Genomic DNA, 17120 nt, shown 5'->3' with positions numbered 1-17120 from the left:
GCACTGTTCATACTATATATGAGGATTCGCTCTTGAACTGGTGTCATTTCAGAAAGAAGAGATGCTTTATTTTTATTTTATTTTATTTATTTATTTATTTATTTTTAGAAGAGATGCTTTAGAGTGGAGGGGTTCAGAGCCCTTAGAAAGTGTAAATGAAAAAAAAAAAAAAAAAAGAAAAGAAAGCGTAAATGAAGAAGAGAAAGTCCAGAGAGGTTTCATCAAATTTTTGGTCTCCTGTCCTAAAACTTGTTTTTTTTGTCCTAAAACTTAACATAAATATATATATATATATACAAAAAATACTAATCACTGCAGTGAGTTACTGTATCTGCCATGGTATGTTGTTAGAAGAGATAACTGTGGGGCAACCACAGTGGCTAGCCAACCTAGGTGGCTCAGGGGTTGAGCATCGGCCTTTGGCCCAGGGCGTAATTCCGAGGTCCTGGGATCGAGTCCCTCATCGGGCTTCCTGCGTGGAGCCTGCTTCTCCCTCTGCCTGTGTCTCTGCCTCTCTCTCTATGTCTCTCATGAATAAATAAAAATAAATAAATAAATAAATAAATAAATAAATAAATAAATAAAAAGTTAACTGTGCTTTCATACAGGTAGACAGAAAACCAAGAAAAAAAAAGATATTTAGTAAATTGCTGATAAAATATATAAGTAAAACAGAAAAAGATTTATACTTAAGGCATTATACTTACTTTATTCTCCTCTGTGTCTTCTCTACATTAATGATCAAATCCCCAAATAATTCATAATTTCACATAAAGTTAACAGATTAAGGCCACATTTCTGCCCATGGAAAGTCCTCAAAAGCATCATATAAGGGACAAATACATTTCAATGAAATATTTTTAGTGGCTGAAGAATTTCGATTGTTATTTAATTATATTCAAGTAAAATTAGTATTTCATGTCCAGGAAATATGTCTGTTTTCTTTATTTTTTTTTCCTCTTCAGTTTATTTTTTCTTAATTTTTAAAAATTTTTAAAATATTTATTTATTTATTCGTGATAGACAGAGAGAGAGAGAGGCAGAGACACAGGCAGAGGGAGAAGCAGGCTCCATGCAGGGATCCCGATGTGGGACTCGATCCCGGGTCTCCAGGATCGCGCCCTGGGCCAAAGGCAGGAGCTAAACCGCTGCGCCACCCAGGGATCCCCTCCTCTTCAGTTTAAAAATTGATGGCAATTTATATTTCCAATGCATTTTCTTTCCATGACCAGACAGTCATTTTGGGAATTGGGAAACACCAACACTTGACTTTCTGTTTTATTAAGAAAATGTACCTTATTCTACAGCAACCCAAAAGTTTCACATAAGGGAAGATTTCATCACAATTGACTTCTAGAAAATTTCCTCCAAATGTTAGGAGAAACCTTGACACAATGCAATAGAATGCTTATCTATTGAAATAGATTCGAATTCCCTGCTGTCAATTTTTATTGATAAGTTTTTCCCACTAGCTGTATTTTGAAATCAAGTTCAAGTGCAAGTTAAATATTTTATATTCAGTACCAGGGTGCTTTCCTGGCTGAAATAGTAACATTTTGGCCATGAAAGTTTTTGAGTAGTTTGGAGAGGTATCTCTGATTTTTCATTCCAGAGGCAAAATCTTGGGCTTTCTAGAAGATAATTGCACACTTTCCTTTGATTGTAATTTAGCATTTTCACCAACTAAGAGGGTAAGTAACAAATCACAGTGATGTTTGGCAGTACTGGTAACTTCGGACCAAGAAAAACCACAATATTTTTTCACTTCATGTTATTATTCATGTCAAAGATATTCCGAAATATCATTTCTGGTAATCACCAATCCGAAATTATGGTCATCCATAAATATAACTGTAAAATTATGTTATTTAAAGCATTTTTGAAAACTACCTATTTTTTTATTTTTGTTTTTTAATATTCTTTTTTTTAAAGATTTTAATTTTTTATTCATGAGAGGCACAGAGAGAGAGAGAGAGGCAGAGACACAGGCAGAGGGAGAAGCAAGCTCCATGTGGGGATCCCGATGCAGGACTCGATCCGGGTCTCCAGGATCACATCCCGGGCTGAAAGTGGCACTAAACCGCTGAGCCACCAGGGCTGACCATTTTTTTTGATATTCTAATAACTACTGAACGCATTAGATTCTCTTTATCATGTCAGGCCATTTATTTTATGCATTTGAAGGGTTTTTTTTTTTTTTTTTTGCATTTGAGTTTTTTGTTTGTTTTTGATTTTTGTTTTTGTTTTTGTTTTTTTTGCATTTGAGTTTTGTTTTTGTTTGTTTGGTTTTTGTTTTTGTTTTTTGTTTTTGCATTTGAGTTTTCTTTGGGAACAATCTAATCTGCCAGGCACAAAATGTTTATGAGGCCCGCTCCACACTAAAAACAATCCTGAGATAATACGAAGCCTTTTCTGGAATTCTGTATTCTTCTCGCACATAAGCATACGTGCTCCTGGCACCATGGGTAGCTCCCTTCTGCATCCAGGGACTGTGATTAATTTGTGCTGAGCCAGGGACCCTCTTCCGCACACAGCAGGCTTCTTGCACGCAGCTGATTGGGGTGAGAGGTACAGTCTATGACCAGAAAATATTGCTTTTATACCGCATGGAACTAACCGGTCCGCATGGGGTTCCCACCTGGCAACTGTGACCTGGTGAAAGCAGTTCATACATGCAAGTCATCCTGAATAGGACCTTTTCTCTCTCTTTTTATTTGCTAATTATTCCAAAAGCCATCATGGCATATCCTGGGCATACCGGTGACATCATGAAAAGTCACAAAAATCCATACTTCGCCCCATCCTTCCCCCAGTGAACACACACAGACACACAATTCATGGGTGGCAAGGGGGGGAAACAAAGAGCTAACTCTCTTTTTATTTATTTATTTATTTATATTTTTATTTTTATTTATTTTTATATTTTTATTTTTATTTTTATTTTTATTTTTATTTTTATTTTTATTTTTATTTTTATTTATTTTTTTACAAAGAGCCAAATCTTATAACAGGGAAAGAAGCTTATGTTTTACATTCAGCTCAGAGCTTGTTACTTTTTATGGCCATCTGTGAAGCCAGGGAAAAACGTGCATTATTTGCATGATGAAAACAAAGTGGCCCAAAGAAAAGGAAATAAAACTCAAATTAGATCTAGGGGGAACAGTCCAATTCCATCTTTATTTAAACAGAACGTGTAAAGATCTGCTTTGACCCTCACATGAGTTCGTTGTTAATACAGCTGGTATTTTGGGGTTGCTACTATGGACTTCACCCAATTTCAGTGTTTCTGGTGCGTTCGCCACGAGTCTGTCTCCAACGTCCACATGCCTAACCTCGACCCTATTCTGGGTACCCCTCTCTAAATGCAAAAACATACACTTTTGTGCTGATGGAGAAGCAAAAGGATTAGTTTCAAGTTCAAGGCCACATCACCTGTAAGAAACAGCCAGAGAAGCACCCAACCTCAGGTGTCTTGATTTAGGAGAGGCTACCCAGGGAAATCCACCACATGTTTCTCTAATTCAGAGAATGCAAATGAACATCCAAGTGTAAGACGGATGGAAGAAATTAGTGGCAGGAAAGAATATTAATAACGTCGATACTCCAGATTAATTACACTTAAAATATGGCACTTAACACAAATTAATACTATTACCCTTGGTGCTCTGCGGGGAGACCATGCATCAAACCTGCCATCCGAACCTCTCTTCTTCTCTCCAATATGAATAGGAATTCTCAAAAAATCTGACTTATCCTGTCCCCCTGTAATCAGTAGTGAGTGCGATGAGAAGCACAAAGGAGCAGGTCAAGCGACACGAGGTGGTGTTTTTAAAAAACTCATTTAATCCCATAAAAATAACTTTATTTCTATCCACAGAGTAGTTCCAAGTTAATGTTTAACTTGTTAAACATTATATTTAAAAGCCAGGTTTTGTTTGGAGAATTTCTGGGCATGAGGCCCACTTTCAGTAATGCGACTGAAAGCCGAGAAAGCCAAAAGCATAAGAAAAATATACCATTTAGTCACTTCCGAGGGCAAAACACTGAAAGAGACAAACTACTCTGTTTTCAGCATTAAAACAAGCAAGTGTGGATAACCCCACAGCTCCCTGCACCAGAGGACGGAGAATCCGAACAACCCTTCCTGCCCGGCCAGGGGAGAGCGGCTTCACGGATCCCACCATCGTTGATAGGAACCCTTTCAAGCAGATAGAATGATCTGGGGGGAGAAAGGGAAAATTGGGGAGATCATGGGGACATTTAAACAAATTCTTGGAAAGAAGGAAGAAGTTATTTTCTCCTGGGCGCCCGGGAGTCTTGCGGTGCACCTGTAGAGCATACTGGTCCCATTCGCGGGGCCCCTTAGTGGATGGCCCTCCTCGCAGGTGGCCCCGAAGCCACCCCGGCCAGACTTTGCCCTGCCCTCCAACAGCTATCCTTGTCAACACCATCGGCTCCTGAAAGCAGGATTTATCTTCAGGCCTCACCCTGAGGCCTCTCTTCAGCATCTAAAGCTCTGTTCCCCACTTTTTCTTGGTCTGGTTTTACTGCCCCCCACACCCCACCCCACCCCCACCCCCACCCCCAGGAGGAAGGGCTTGGCTGCCTCCTCCTCCTCCTTGCACTCAGGTCCTGGAGGATCCCGACCCCATGTCCCTGCCTCAGAGATGTGGGTAACGTCACGACTCCCCCGGGACCTCCCCTGCCCACCCTGGCACCTCGGCCCACCCCTCACCTCTGCGAGGGGATGGGGAAACACGTCCCCCTCAGGGACCCACTGCACGGTTGTTGAGGATGCTCGGCGGCTCCTGCTGCCAGCTGCTGGGGCAGGGCTTGGGCCTCACTGCTAACCCGTGAGTGCACTTTATGGACTGGACACTGTAAACTAGAAGCAGGATTGAAATACTTGTCACCTCCCCCACGGTCACCGCCCTGACCCCACTACCACCATCTGTGACCTGAGGACTGTCACTTCTCTGTCCGCTTCCCCCTGGGCCAGAGGCCCACTCCCATAATGGAGCAGTGCTTTCACTAGGGAACAGCCAGGTGGGGTCACCTCTGTCACCAAAGCCTTCTAGGATGTCCATTCCTCCCCGGCCTCCATCGTGCCCCTGTTCTTCTCGCTCAGCATGCTCTGCGCCTCCTGGGCGCCACGCATTCAGGCCTTCATACCAAGGATGCCCCCCCCCCGCCCCAGCACACCTCTCCCAGGAGCACAGGCTGCTTCTCCACACCCATCAGAGGCGGACTCTAAAAACCCAGAAAGCCCCTGTGGCCCCCCAGGCTCCACGCACAACCCTTCCCCACCCCCCCACTGCCTTATCTCCACTTTTGAATGCGACTTGCAAGTAGACCCAAAGGAGACTCTTTGCTCTGAGGATTCTGCTGGAAGGCTAAATGTATACTTCCATTTTCTCTTTTTGATTAGAAATTACATTCATTAACTTTTTTTTTTTTTTTCCTAACTGGTTTAGATGGTTCAACTATATTTACTCAAGCTTTCAATCAATGAATTTATTTATTAGCATCAACAATATTACTAGTTTACAACTTTTAAACTCGCCTGCCTTGGGATTCAACAAAAGAGGACTTGGACTTTTATTTGAAAGCAAATGTTGGGGACGCCTGGGTGACTCAGCGGTTTGCCCCCGCCTTCAGCCCAGGGCATGATCCTGGAGACCTGGGATCGAGTCCCATGTCGGGCTCCCTGCATGGAGCCTGCTTCTCCCTCTGCCTGTGTCTCTGATTCTCTCTCTCTCTCATGAATAAATAAAAATAAAATATTAGGGATCCCTGGGTGGCGCAGCGGTTTAGCGCCTGCCTTTGGTCCAGGGCATGATCCTGGAGACCCGGGATCGAATCCCACATTGGGCTCCCAGTGCATGGAGCCTGCCTATGTCTCTGCCTCTCTCTCCTTCTCTCTCTGTGACTATCATAAATAAATAAAAATTAAAAAAAATAATAAAATAAAATAAAATATTTAAAAAAAAAGAGAAAGAAAAGAAAGCAAATGCTTATGAAAGTCCAAACACGAACACTGGGAAGCCTGGGTGGCTCAGTGGTTGAGGGTCTGCCTTAGGCTCAGGGCGTGAACCTGGGGTCCTGGGATCGAGTCCCACATTGAGGTCCTGTCAGGAAGCCTGCTTCTCCTTCTGCCTGTGTCTCTGCCTTTCTCTCTGTGTCTGTCATAAATAAATAACTAAAATCCTTGAAAAAAAATAGAAAAAAAGAAAGTTTGAACATATTCTTGACAACACATTGTTATTGAATTCTTTCACCAGGGGAAAATGTATGGCTGTGGAAGGTCTACCTTCTAGGTTAGCCACAGTATAACAGAACAAATCAAAATGAAACAAAAACAAAACAAAACAAAACAAAAAAAAAAAAACAAGAGGAAAGGTACATAACCCTATTATGATTCTGATACAAAATATGATACCTCAACGCAATTATAAAAACAATTTAAGAGGCGCCTGGGTGGCTCAGTCGGGTGAGTGTCAGACTCTTGATTTCGACTCAGGTCATGACCTCAGCCCCACACTGGGCTGCGTGCTCAGCAGGAAGTCTGCTTGTCCCTCTGCTCCTCCCCTGGCTTGAAGTCTCCCTCTATCTCTCTCAAATAAATTAGTAAATACAATCTAAAGAAAAAACTTAAAACAGACAAAAGTAATTTATATTATAACAATCACTCAGAGGAGGTTCTTGGGTGTGTGAGGGGAGCAGCCAGGAGAAGGTGGTGAGGCATCTGGGGTGATCCTAATATCCTTCTTTTGGTATATCTGAGTGCTTCAGTTTGTGGCAACTCACCAGTTTGTATGTTTTTTTTCAATAAAAAGGTCACTAAAGACCGCTATGAGGTTGCTTCTCCCAAAATGCACACATAGGCCAGCACCGCGGTGAACTAGTAAATTAGTTTATGACCACCAGTTATAGGAAGGTAGTGAACTAATATATACTAATTATATACTAATAGATACTAATGTATGGCCACTCGAGCACAAATGATGCAATTCAATACAGTCGGATCTAGGGAGTGACCTAAAAAGCCAACCTTATAAGGTATATTTAAGCATTGCAGACGCTTGCCTCTTCCGATACATCATTTCATTAAAGGCAGCCTCCAAAGTGGACTCAGCCTTTTGTGCTTTTCCATCCCTGTTACTCCAGGACCGTGGTTTCTAAAGCCCTCCCTGTGGGACGCCTCCGTGTCACCTGGGGTCGCTGTTAAGGCACATCCCTGGGGGCTCATGTCAGGCTTTCTGGCTCGTATTTATCTGTCTGCTTCCTTACTTATTATGTGAATGTTTCCCCACCTTGCCGGGTTCGGAATGATGTTACTACAGGGTTGGCTCTCATAGCTCTGGCCCTGGAAGGCAAACGGGTGTCGTGGGTCAGTGAGATCTGACTTTTCGGAAACAAGCGCATCCCGTGGCCTTGATCTACCAAGCGGCCCTCTGGGAACCAGTCAGGTCTGGCACTTTGTCTTTTCTTACTCAGGCTCCTAGGAAGCTGAGACACTAAATACAGCCGAGGTTGGACAGCTGAGGCCGACACTGCTCTGGCCTCGTATATGAGTCATTGCTAGTTTTTCAGCTTTAGGCAAAGTTTTCAATGTCAGTCGGACTGAGCAGTTGGAAATGAAAGTGGAGGGACCTCATGTGTACAAGGGACTTCACTGTGGGATCCTGCTCAGCTCACTTTTTTTTTTTTTTTAATTTATTTATTCATGAGAGACACAGGGAGAGGCATAGACACAGGCAGAGGGAGAAGCAGGCTCCCTGCAGGGAGCTCGATGTGGGACTCCATCCTGGGACCCCGGGGTCACACCCTGGGCCAAAGGCAGATGCTCAACACTGAGCCACCCAGGCGTCCCTTGCTCAGTTCACCGAAGCCCTCCCAAGTTTCTAGGGACAGCCTTAGAAACTGTCAATAGGCGGCATTTCCTTTCCATGTAAATACATTTTTCTTTTGAAATACCTCAGGGAGAGATGGCTGTGGCAAGCAGGTGTGCCCTGGGTCAGAGATTATATTAACATTACCAAGTAATTAATAATTAGAGATAAGCACATTCCCATTGCTTCTTGGCTCTTCTTATAAAATTACAGTGCCTTAAACCTAGAGAAAGGCTCCTTATTTAAACTTTAATATTCTTTTTTTTTAAGATTTTATTTATTCATGAGACACAGAGAGGCAGACATAGGCAGAGGGAGAACCAGGCTTCCTGTGGGGAGCCCCATGCAGGACTCGATCGCAGGACCCTGTGATCACAACCTGAGCTGAAGGCAGATGCTCAATCACTTGAGCATCCTTAAATTTTAATATTCTAACAAATTAAAGAATGCTTAAAGATTTTGACAGCAAGTGCCATTATAACATTACTAAAAATATTCAAGAACTTAAAAAAACACACCATAATTTGTCAGATAAAATAGATACAGACCAAAAATTTGTCTGTATACTATACAACTGATTTGTCTGTAATGTCCTAAAAATAGTGAAGAAGAAGGTTCTTGGTTGGAAATAAATAAGTTTTCTGTTTGACCAAATAATGTCTTCACTAAACAGAATAGAGACAATGCACACCCAACAAGGGTTCATAATATGACAACAAAATCATAGTGACACACTTCCCACCAAAGCGATATTTTTAATAAAGTGAAGCATATCGTACCCTTACTTGAAGACTATGCCTGTTCTGTTTATAATTTATTGCATTGAATCTTCAACATTCCTGGCTTTCAACAGCGAGGCTAGCCAGCGACAGAATTACGATGGTGAGGGAGTGGTCACTTTTCCCCCAAATGCTTCTAAAGGTTTTATCTGCCCTCCTTTGCCCTGCTGCCTGCCTCCCTGACCAGCCCATGCAAAGTTCTGATCCCATCCGCAATGAATTTCCTCCCAACCAGGACAAAACCCCCATGAAGTGCCCTACGTAAAAAAAAAAAAAAAAAAAGAATCAATCAAGCAATAAATACATAAATAAAGGAAAAAGTCCTACATGAATTGGTGGACTGGAAAAGTCTGTCTGGGAATATTTAAATTTCAAAAAAAATCATCAGTAGCCAAAACAACTGCTCTCAGAGTGGGTTACTTCTCAGAGCCTGGAAAACAGGGAGCGTGAAAGTTTCTAGTGTTGCACCCAGGAACCAGCTTATTCTTGAAAAAGAAAGAAAAAAAAAAAAAAAAAAAACCACATAGTGAGCCGACCTATTTAGCTTGCAAGTTTTTAGAGTGGATCTAAATCCTCCCTGCAACAACCCAGACCCTTATGAAGCTGCATTGGGAACGGTTGTGCAGGAGGCCGGCAGTAGCTGGCGCGCGCCAAGGTGAGGTATGCAAGGACTGCTCGGCCAGTGGCTTCGTTAGAACATTTTCCAGGAGTTGGATTTGCCGTCCCACTCCTACAATGACCTTTGCAGACAAGGGGGGCTTGCCAAAATCAGGACACTGTGACGAGATTGGATAAATTGCTTTTCTCCTGCGGGTCCCCGTGTAAAGGAGGAAGGAGTCCAAGAAAAATATCACCGCTGTGTGCCCTTGGTCAGCCTGCACATTCGGAGAGCCGCTATATTCACCTGCTGCACTCGGTTTCGGTGCCAACCAGTCGGGGTGAGACCTGAGACAAGAGGACCCGATACCTTCTTCCCTCCTATTAATGTCCCTCGCTGGCCTATTAGTCAACGCATTCAGCTTCGTACTTAGAAATTTTAGAAACGGGGCGACCGGGGGGATATATGGGAATACATTGTTCTTTGGACGAAACAACAAAAAATAATGCTTTTTTTTGTGTGTGTTAATCTGCTTTTTTTTTTTTTTTCCAAAAGAAAGGAATGTAGAGGATGAGCATGTATCAAATCGTGTTGGTGGATTTCTGATGGTGTGTTTTTCATTACGAAATCCACGGAGAGGTTGCTGTTTCATTATTACTAAGGACTAACGCCTGAAATTTCTGTGGGATAATTTCTCTAAAATGTAAAAAGCTTTTCGGTCTTTTTTTTTTTTTTTTTTTTAAGCTTTTCGGTCTTAATGGGATGGAACTCCTTGACCTAGAGATTCTGCTGCTGGGGCAAGTCGGGTGCCTTCTCCAGCGACCCGCTGAATGAGACGTGGGGCTCAGCTGGGCCTCACTCTCCAAGCAGGAATCCACTGGGACAGGGAGAGAGTATTTCCGACTGTGGCACCTGTCTTGCCACCTGCAGAGGGAATTGACAGCTCTGGGCTTTTCCATCCTAAACCTGGCTCCCTGGAGGCTCCTGCTCAGTCTTTCCTAAAGGGAGTATGCGTGCCTTTCTTCCTTACTTTTTTTTTTTTTTTCTTCCTTCCTCTTTATGTCTCTCTTTTCGGGTAGCCTGACGATACCCATAGGGAGGCCAAAAGGATGGCAACCTGCACTTGAGGGTCTCCTGCAGGGACTCAACTCATTTTTGTAGTTCTTTTTCATTTTTGCGGAAGGTGCCACCCTTTGTAGTAAGCTGAGATGTGATGACTGATGGCCTATGATGTGCAGCTCCATCTGTCTGTCCGCTCCCAGCACCTGTGATCTGTCAGGCCCCCGGAGTCCTCCGTGGGGCATTCAGGTGCTGGGCACATGGTCCAGTGTCCTGAAGGCAACGCCCACTCTTGCTTTAGGGACACCCTGTTGGCAACATGGGGAGGTGGGGAAGATGCGAGGGGACGTGGCTGAGGTTGGAAAGTCCATCTGTGTGAGAGGGTGACCTGAGACAGGGGACCCTGAGGATGGCCACAGGCAAGGGCCCCAGGAGACGTGCAGAGGCTACGTGGAGGGGACCTGACAGGGATGCACGGGGATGCACGGCAGCAGGTGCCCTGGGACCGGCATCCCTAGAGCTAGATGTCCCCAGCCTTTTTTTTTTTTTTTCTTTCTTTTTTTTTTTATGATTGAGAGCTTTATTTTCAATTTTGAATAGCAGGAAACAAAATCTGTAAAATCCTGAGAATTTGATTCAACATTCAATCTTCAAGTCACTGATTCTAATGTTAAATATAGGTGCTTTAATTTTACATTCACAAAACTAATTACAATATACTCTAATGAATTTTGTTAGGGTTTTCCTCTGTGTGTGTGTGTGTGTGTGTGTGTGTGTGTCAGAGAGTATAAACCTTCCTCTAATTCTTCTGTCCAACAGAGTCTCTACTTTCAGATGACTGTCGATGCCGAGGGGACAGCAGGAGCAGAAGGCTTTGGGCCTGCAAAGGTGTAGTTTGCTGCATCTGTGACGTGACCCAACTGCATGATGCGAGGATGTTACCCAGCCGGTAGGTGGAAATATGGATGTGGACATCAGGAGGGAAGTAAGTCTTGAAGGGTCCTCTGGCGATGTCCCCGAGGCGGGCGTGCATGCCTTCCTGTCCCTTGGACACCAGGCAAGGTGTCAGGCAGCCCGTAAGCACTCGGAAAGGACTTGGCCAACTGAAAACTAGCAAATGCCATATGCCTCTGAGTTTTCCCCCAAGTCCCCGTGAAGTAGAATATAATTGATATCATCGTCCACATGGCCCAGCACTCTCCAGCATCTTGGCATCAGAAATCGGCGTGTAGAGTAGCTGGTCTCTCACCCCCTGAGCATTTCCCGTCCTGTCAAAAGGCCAGAGCAAAGCACCTTTGCCAGGAAAACCATCACAACAGCACCTGTAATTAAGCTCACCACTGTCAACACCGTGGCTCAGGATCTGTATCAAAATATCTATTATTATTATTATTATTTATTATTATTATTATTATTTTAGAGGGAGTTTTTGTTTTTCAAATATAGTCATATGCAGCTTTAAACTCTGCCTTCACATAGGTCTGACCCTTTTTTTTTTTTTTCCCCCAGGAGCTGAATTGACTTGAGAAGTTTATTGCATCCTTATTCTGGACAGACACCCAAGATGAGGTTGTATCAGATGCCTGAACTTTCAGAAGTGTGTGTTTTATAAACAGCAAGGATGTAGGTGCACACACCCAGGTGCTTTAGAAGTCCGATCATGCCAGGGAGAAAAGCTTCACAACAGCTATCTCTCTGTCCTATACACGGAGGGGGGGGCGGCTTGGGCCACAGCGTAAAGAGGGATATTGCCATCTGCCCTACGGTAAAGGTCAGGAGAAAATAAATAGAAAAATTGAATGCAGAGCCATCAGAGCCACCACGGGGACAAGCAGGGTGCAGGGAGAAGCTTCCAGAGCAAGTGTCTTAGCATCTGAAGCATCAGTGAAGCATGCATGCTCATCGCCGATGCATCGATGTGAACTAGACTGTCCAGGGAGAAAAGAAGGGGTGATTCAGGAGGCTGGAGGCACGAGAGAAGACGGCAGATTGAGAGCAGGGCAGGTGCTTCCAGATGGCCTGGCAGGAAGTGTGCAGGGAGGCTGAGGAGGGCTCAGGTGACCAGGCCTGCGGTGTGGAGGGACAAGGACTCACAGCTTGGCCTGCAAGACGGTGTCCGCAGGCCGGTGGTAACCAGATAAAAACCAGGGAGACCGTGACACCAGCGTGTCCCTGAGCCTTGCTTTAGTTGTTAATCCACGGGATGTAGATAAAAACACAATTGTGCTTGAGCAACTGTGAGATGGTGAACTACTAATAATTTAACCATTGGATGTTTGTATTAGGTGCCCAGAGCATAAATATACCAACTAATAATATTTTTTTAAAATAATGCACTTAAAATAAGAGTTTTCTGGGCTTGGTTGTAGATACTCCATGCATGCACTAATTCATCATCACTCAGAAAATAAAATAGGAAAAAAAATAAAATAAAATAATAAAAAAAGAAAATAGTCTTTCATATTTCTATCTCCTCGTTGTTTTTTGCTTTGTAACTATGGTGATCACAAGACTTTCCATCCAAATGGGGACAGTTTTGAGAGCGAAAGAGATAGTTTGAATAATTATACAAAGACAACAGGCATGGATAGGAACCATCCTGGGCTAACCAAACATATGATTCTTATTCAAAACGTGTATTCCATTTTAAAAATTCTTAAGTGAGGGATCCCTGGGTGGCGCAGCGGTTTAGCGCCTGCCTTTGGCCCAGGGCGCGATCCTGGAGACCCGGGATCGAATCCCACGTCGGGCTCCCAGTGCATGGAGCCTGCTTCTCCCTCTGCCTGTGTCTCTCTGCCTCTCTCTCTCTGTGACTATCATGAATAAATAAAAATAAAATCTTTAAAAAAAAAAAAATAAATAAATAAATAAAAATTCTTAAGTGATTACAATCATTTAAAATTTGGGACGGTAAAAATAAATAAATAAATAAATAAATAAATAAATAAATAAATAAATAAATAAATATAAAAAAAGTAAATTTGGGACAGTGTTTTGAAGTGGAACATCCTTTCCTCTTTTAATTGGACTCATTTCGATCCTTTAATATTCTAATGTTAGTGGACTGCTCCATTTTGTTTTCCTAATTTCCCCTTTACATTTTGTCAGTATACTGAATAGATCCCTGGCTGAAATAGATGAAATAAAGATGATAAATCTCTTAACCATGACACCTAGCAGATGTTAAATGTACATATAGCTTTTTAAAGCAGAACTTTCAAAGATCGGGAGAAAACACTTCACTTTATTTTATTTTTCCTTAGCTCCTGAAACAGAAATTGGGATCAAATCCAATAAAAACTTTTATGGCCAATGAAAAATCAAGCGTTATTAAAATTTTTAAAAAAAGGAAGAAGTTGAAAGACTTACTACGGAAAACTGCCAGATTGTAGCATGTCAACGGATCCCTATACAAAGCCTCAATATTCAGCTATTATTCAAGCAGGTAGCACATAATTATTCCTATAGATTGATACCTTTGCTTATTATCCTCTTGACTGCACACAAAACACAGTAATTTGAATCTAATAATGTCTGTAAAAACTTCCATTAATAATATAAAGTGTTATTAAAACATAAAAAAAATTATCTATGGCCTGTTCCAATTGATTTCTGTTGCTGTAATTGATGGGCTGAGCTTCACTGTACCCAGGTACACCTGGACAACTAACTTTGAAAATAAAGGAAAATAATTGATTTCAGGTGTGAAATGAGGCAGTTTGGTGACCGTGCTTTGTCAGCTTTCCTAACTCCCACAGAGAGCCGCACCGCAGGGCTGCGTGTAGATCAACAGCAGACAATGGATATATATTTGCGAGTTTCATATAGTTCCGTGATAATTGAGATAGTCCATGCAAGGAGATAAATCTCATGCATGGCCCTTTTATACCAATGGTAAAAGGGGTCTGTCTTAGTTGAATGACTCCCAAACCCCTACTGAGTAAGATCCAAGGGGAAAAGCCACCTCACCTAAGGCCTTCCTCCTGGTCTGGCCCTATCCCTCGTTTCTCCATTAATTGCGTGTGCCTCCAGGCTTTCACTCTGCTCTTCCTGATGTTCGAACATACTTTCCACTTTTTCCATTGGCCAAACCCTTCTGATACACCAGCTTCTAGCTTGAGGTAATCTCCACAACATCTTCCCTGAGTCCCCAGATTAATTTCCATGTCCCGATTAATTACTTTTCACCTGTCTCCTATTAGAAACTGACAGGACATATTTGATTTATCAGCCTGTGGGACTCTCTACCCTCATAGACTACAAGTTCTTCAAAGACAGAGGATGACCCAATAATCTCATGACCCGGTAATGTGTAGTGTGATCGGTGCTCACAAAAGATGTCCTAATTCCAGCTAAAATTAAATGCATGTCGCATAGTATTGTTTGCAGTTGTACCGACCGTTAAACCAGATGACCATTTCCAAGCAACTGCATCTTGGTGAAGTGAAAAGAGTTATGGCCCTTGCTTAGATAAACCTAAGTTTCAGTCTCAGTTCTGTTGCTCATCAGTGGGGTAACTCCGAGCCAGGCCCTTACCCTAGTTGAGCTTTACTTTCCACATTCGTATTGATGAGCTTTATGAAGGGTATGGCTCTAATTCAATGAAAAATGTACTTAACTTATACAAGCTCAGTAAGCTTCCTCATCTTACTTCCTCTTATATTGGCACTTTTTAATTAAAAATATACCCTAGGGCTGCATTTCTATAGCTATTGTTCTGTATGTACAGCTATGAGAAAGTCATATCATACAGACCAGACCCACTCGATGTCTTGGTTTGGTTCCGTTCTATTATTTAGAGTGAGCTTCTCTAACCCTCATCTCTACTCCAAAAATTGCCATTATTCCTTCACTGTCCAGCTTAAATCTTCCCTGCCCAGCAAAGTCTATCAGAATTGATTGACAGATCATCCTGGTTTCCACAATACCTCTTAAGTGATTTTATTACAATGCAGTAGGTATTATTTAACTGCAATTGTAATGCCAAATGCATTCCCCTAGCTTTCAGAATTTCTCCAGTCTAGGATCATTTTTCAAAATAAAGAAAATAATGAGACATATATTAAAATAATTTTTGAACAGGCAGGATCTTTTCTTTTTATGTTAGAAATACAATATTTTAAAAATAATATGATATTAAAATAAAAACATGTATAAATTCATACACATTTAAAATATATTCATGACTTCAACCTTTGTGGTCAAGAATTGATTCCTTTTAGCAAGAAAAAAATTAAATGGTAGAAGATGTAGCAAAGTTACATTATGTAGCATTATATACATCTGACCCAAGCATTTATTACATATAAAAATACTCAGTATTTGAATCACATCATAATATAAACAGGTATATTAAAGAAAGTAACATAACTTAGTAAAACAGTTGCACTTCACTTTTTTAAACAAAAAACTGGCTAATTGCAGATTAATTTTAATTTTTATAACATAAAAGTGCCTATAATAGCCACTACAAGTTTCTTTGATCAGTACTTTACAAACACAAAGAAATAAGAAATGAGTTTAATTTACCTTAATAACCAAATCAAATTTCTGGTGAAAGTCTCTGTTTACTGGCTCCAGGAGACTAAGTTCTGCAGTCCTAGGATGCATTTGGAAAAATCGCGGGTAATCCTCAGGAGTCCCTGAAAGACATTGAGATTTCAGCACATAATTGAGAACAATGAGTAATATGTGTGTGTGCTATATCTATTTCCCTTCATTAACTGAAGAACAAAATCACAATTTCATTAGTAAATTAACTTTCAAAATTATGCAGTCTAAGGAAAGGAGACACAAATGTGGTATACAATTAATTAGCTTATGAGAAAGAAGACGGAAAATATTTCTTATTTGGATGATTCTCCAAATATCTTTTATTAGGAGAGTTCTTTAATTAATTTGAAACTTCACCACATGAAAAGAGATATTAAGTGTAGGGAGAGAAAATTTTGAAGTATAAAATTGTGTTTTAATGGTGCATAAATCTTAATTATAGCCTGCATGGTCTTTCACTGTATCTTGTAATAAACAAAGACTAGTAATTTGTACCAAATATTAAGCTGCTTGAAAATTAAAATGAACATATTCTGTTCCAGCTGGGCAAATATTTTTCTTAAGGCAAGAATCCAGCTAATTATATCAATTATATTAAATAAAAATATACTGATGATACTCTTAATGCCTAGAGAGAATATTTCTTAAGTACAGGCATTTTAGTGATTTGAAATACATTTCTTCCTGCAGAAATATTCTTCAGTTGCATTATCTTCTTTTGTATTATGTGATATTCTTTTTCTCAAATTGATGAATAAGTAGAAGTCAAATAGTATAACTATAAAGTATATGTATGCATTTGGCACAAAAATAACCATAAGAATAAAATAACTATTGCTTACAATAATTAAAGCCTACTGTATACTAAATGCTTTATGTTAATAATCATCAAGAAGTTTGTAAATAATTCCCATTTTACAGAGACGGACTTAGCAATTTCAAGATGTTAACTAATTTGTCCAAATCAAAAAGACAATATGACAGGACTTGCATTCAAATCCAGATTCTTGGAGCTAGATATAGCCAAAAAGGGATTAATTTCTATTCTTCCTCTGCTTCAACATTGAGACAAGAAGAGAAACTCTCCCGGGGCATTATGTGAGGAGAAAAAAAAAAAAAAAGTTTGCCAGTAAACTAGACTTGAAAATACAGAAATAGTCAAAATTGCACATGGCAATTTAGCATATGATAAAGTAGTCATCTCAAAACAGTAGGGGAAAATGGATTCTTGAATACTAG

General features: G+C 41.1%; 1 protein-coding gene across 2 annotated transcripts in view; it reads right to left on the bottom strand.

Annotated features, from left to right (window-relative positions):
- Positions 1–17120, bottom strand: part of PCDH15 (protocadherin related 15) — a 737973-nt gene that overhangs the window by 341749 nt on the left and 379104 nt on the right. For both annotated transcript variants that reach the window (XM_038576025.1, XM_038576024.1), the window contains exon 9: positions 15858–15970. In XM_038576025.1, the coding sequence (XP_038431953.1) occupies positions 15858–15970 (113 nt within the window). The remainder of the gene's footprint in view (positions 1–15857; positions 15971–17120) is intronic.

The sequence above is a fragment of the Canis lupus genome, chromosome 26 (assembly GCF_011100685.1).
Source record: "Canis lupus familiaris isolate Mischka breed German Shepherd chromosome 26, alternate assembly UU_Cfam_GSD_1.0, whole genome shotgun sequence".
NCBI classification, from domain to species: Eukaryota; Metazoa; Chordata; class Mammalia; order Carnivora; family Canidae; genus Canis; species Canis lupus.
Note: the sequence above shows the minus strand (reverse complement) of the source record. Positions and strands in the feature narration are given on the sequence as shown.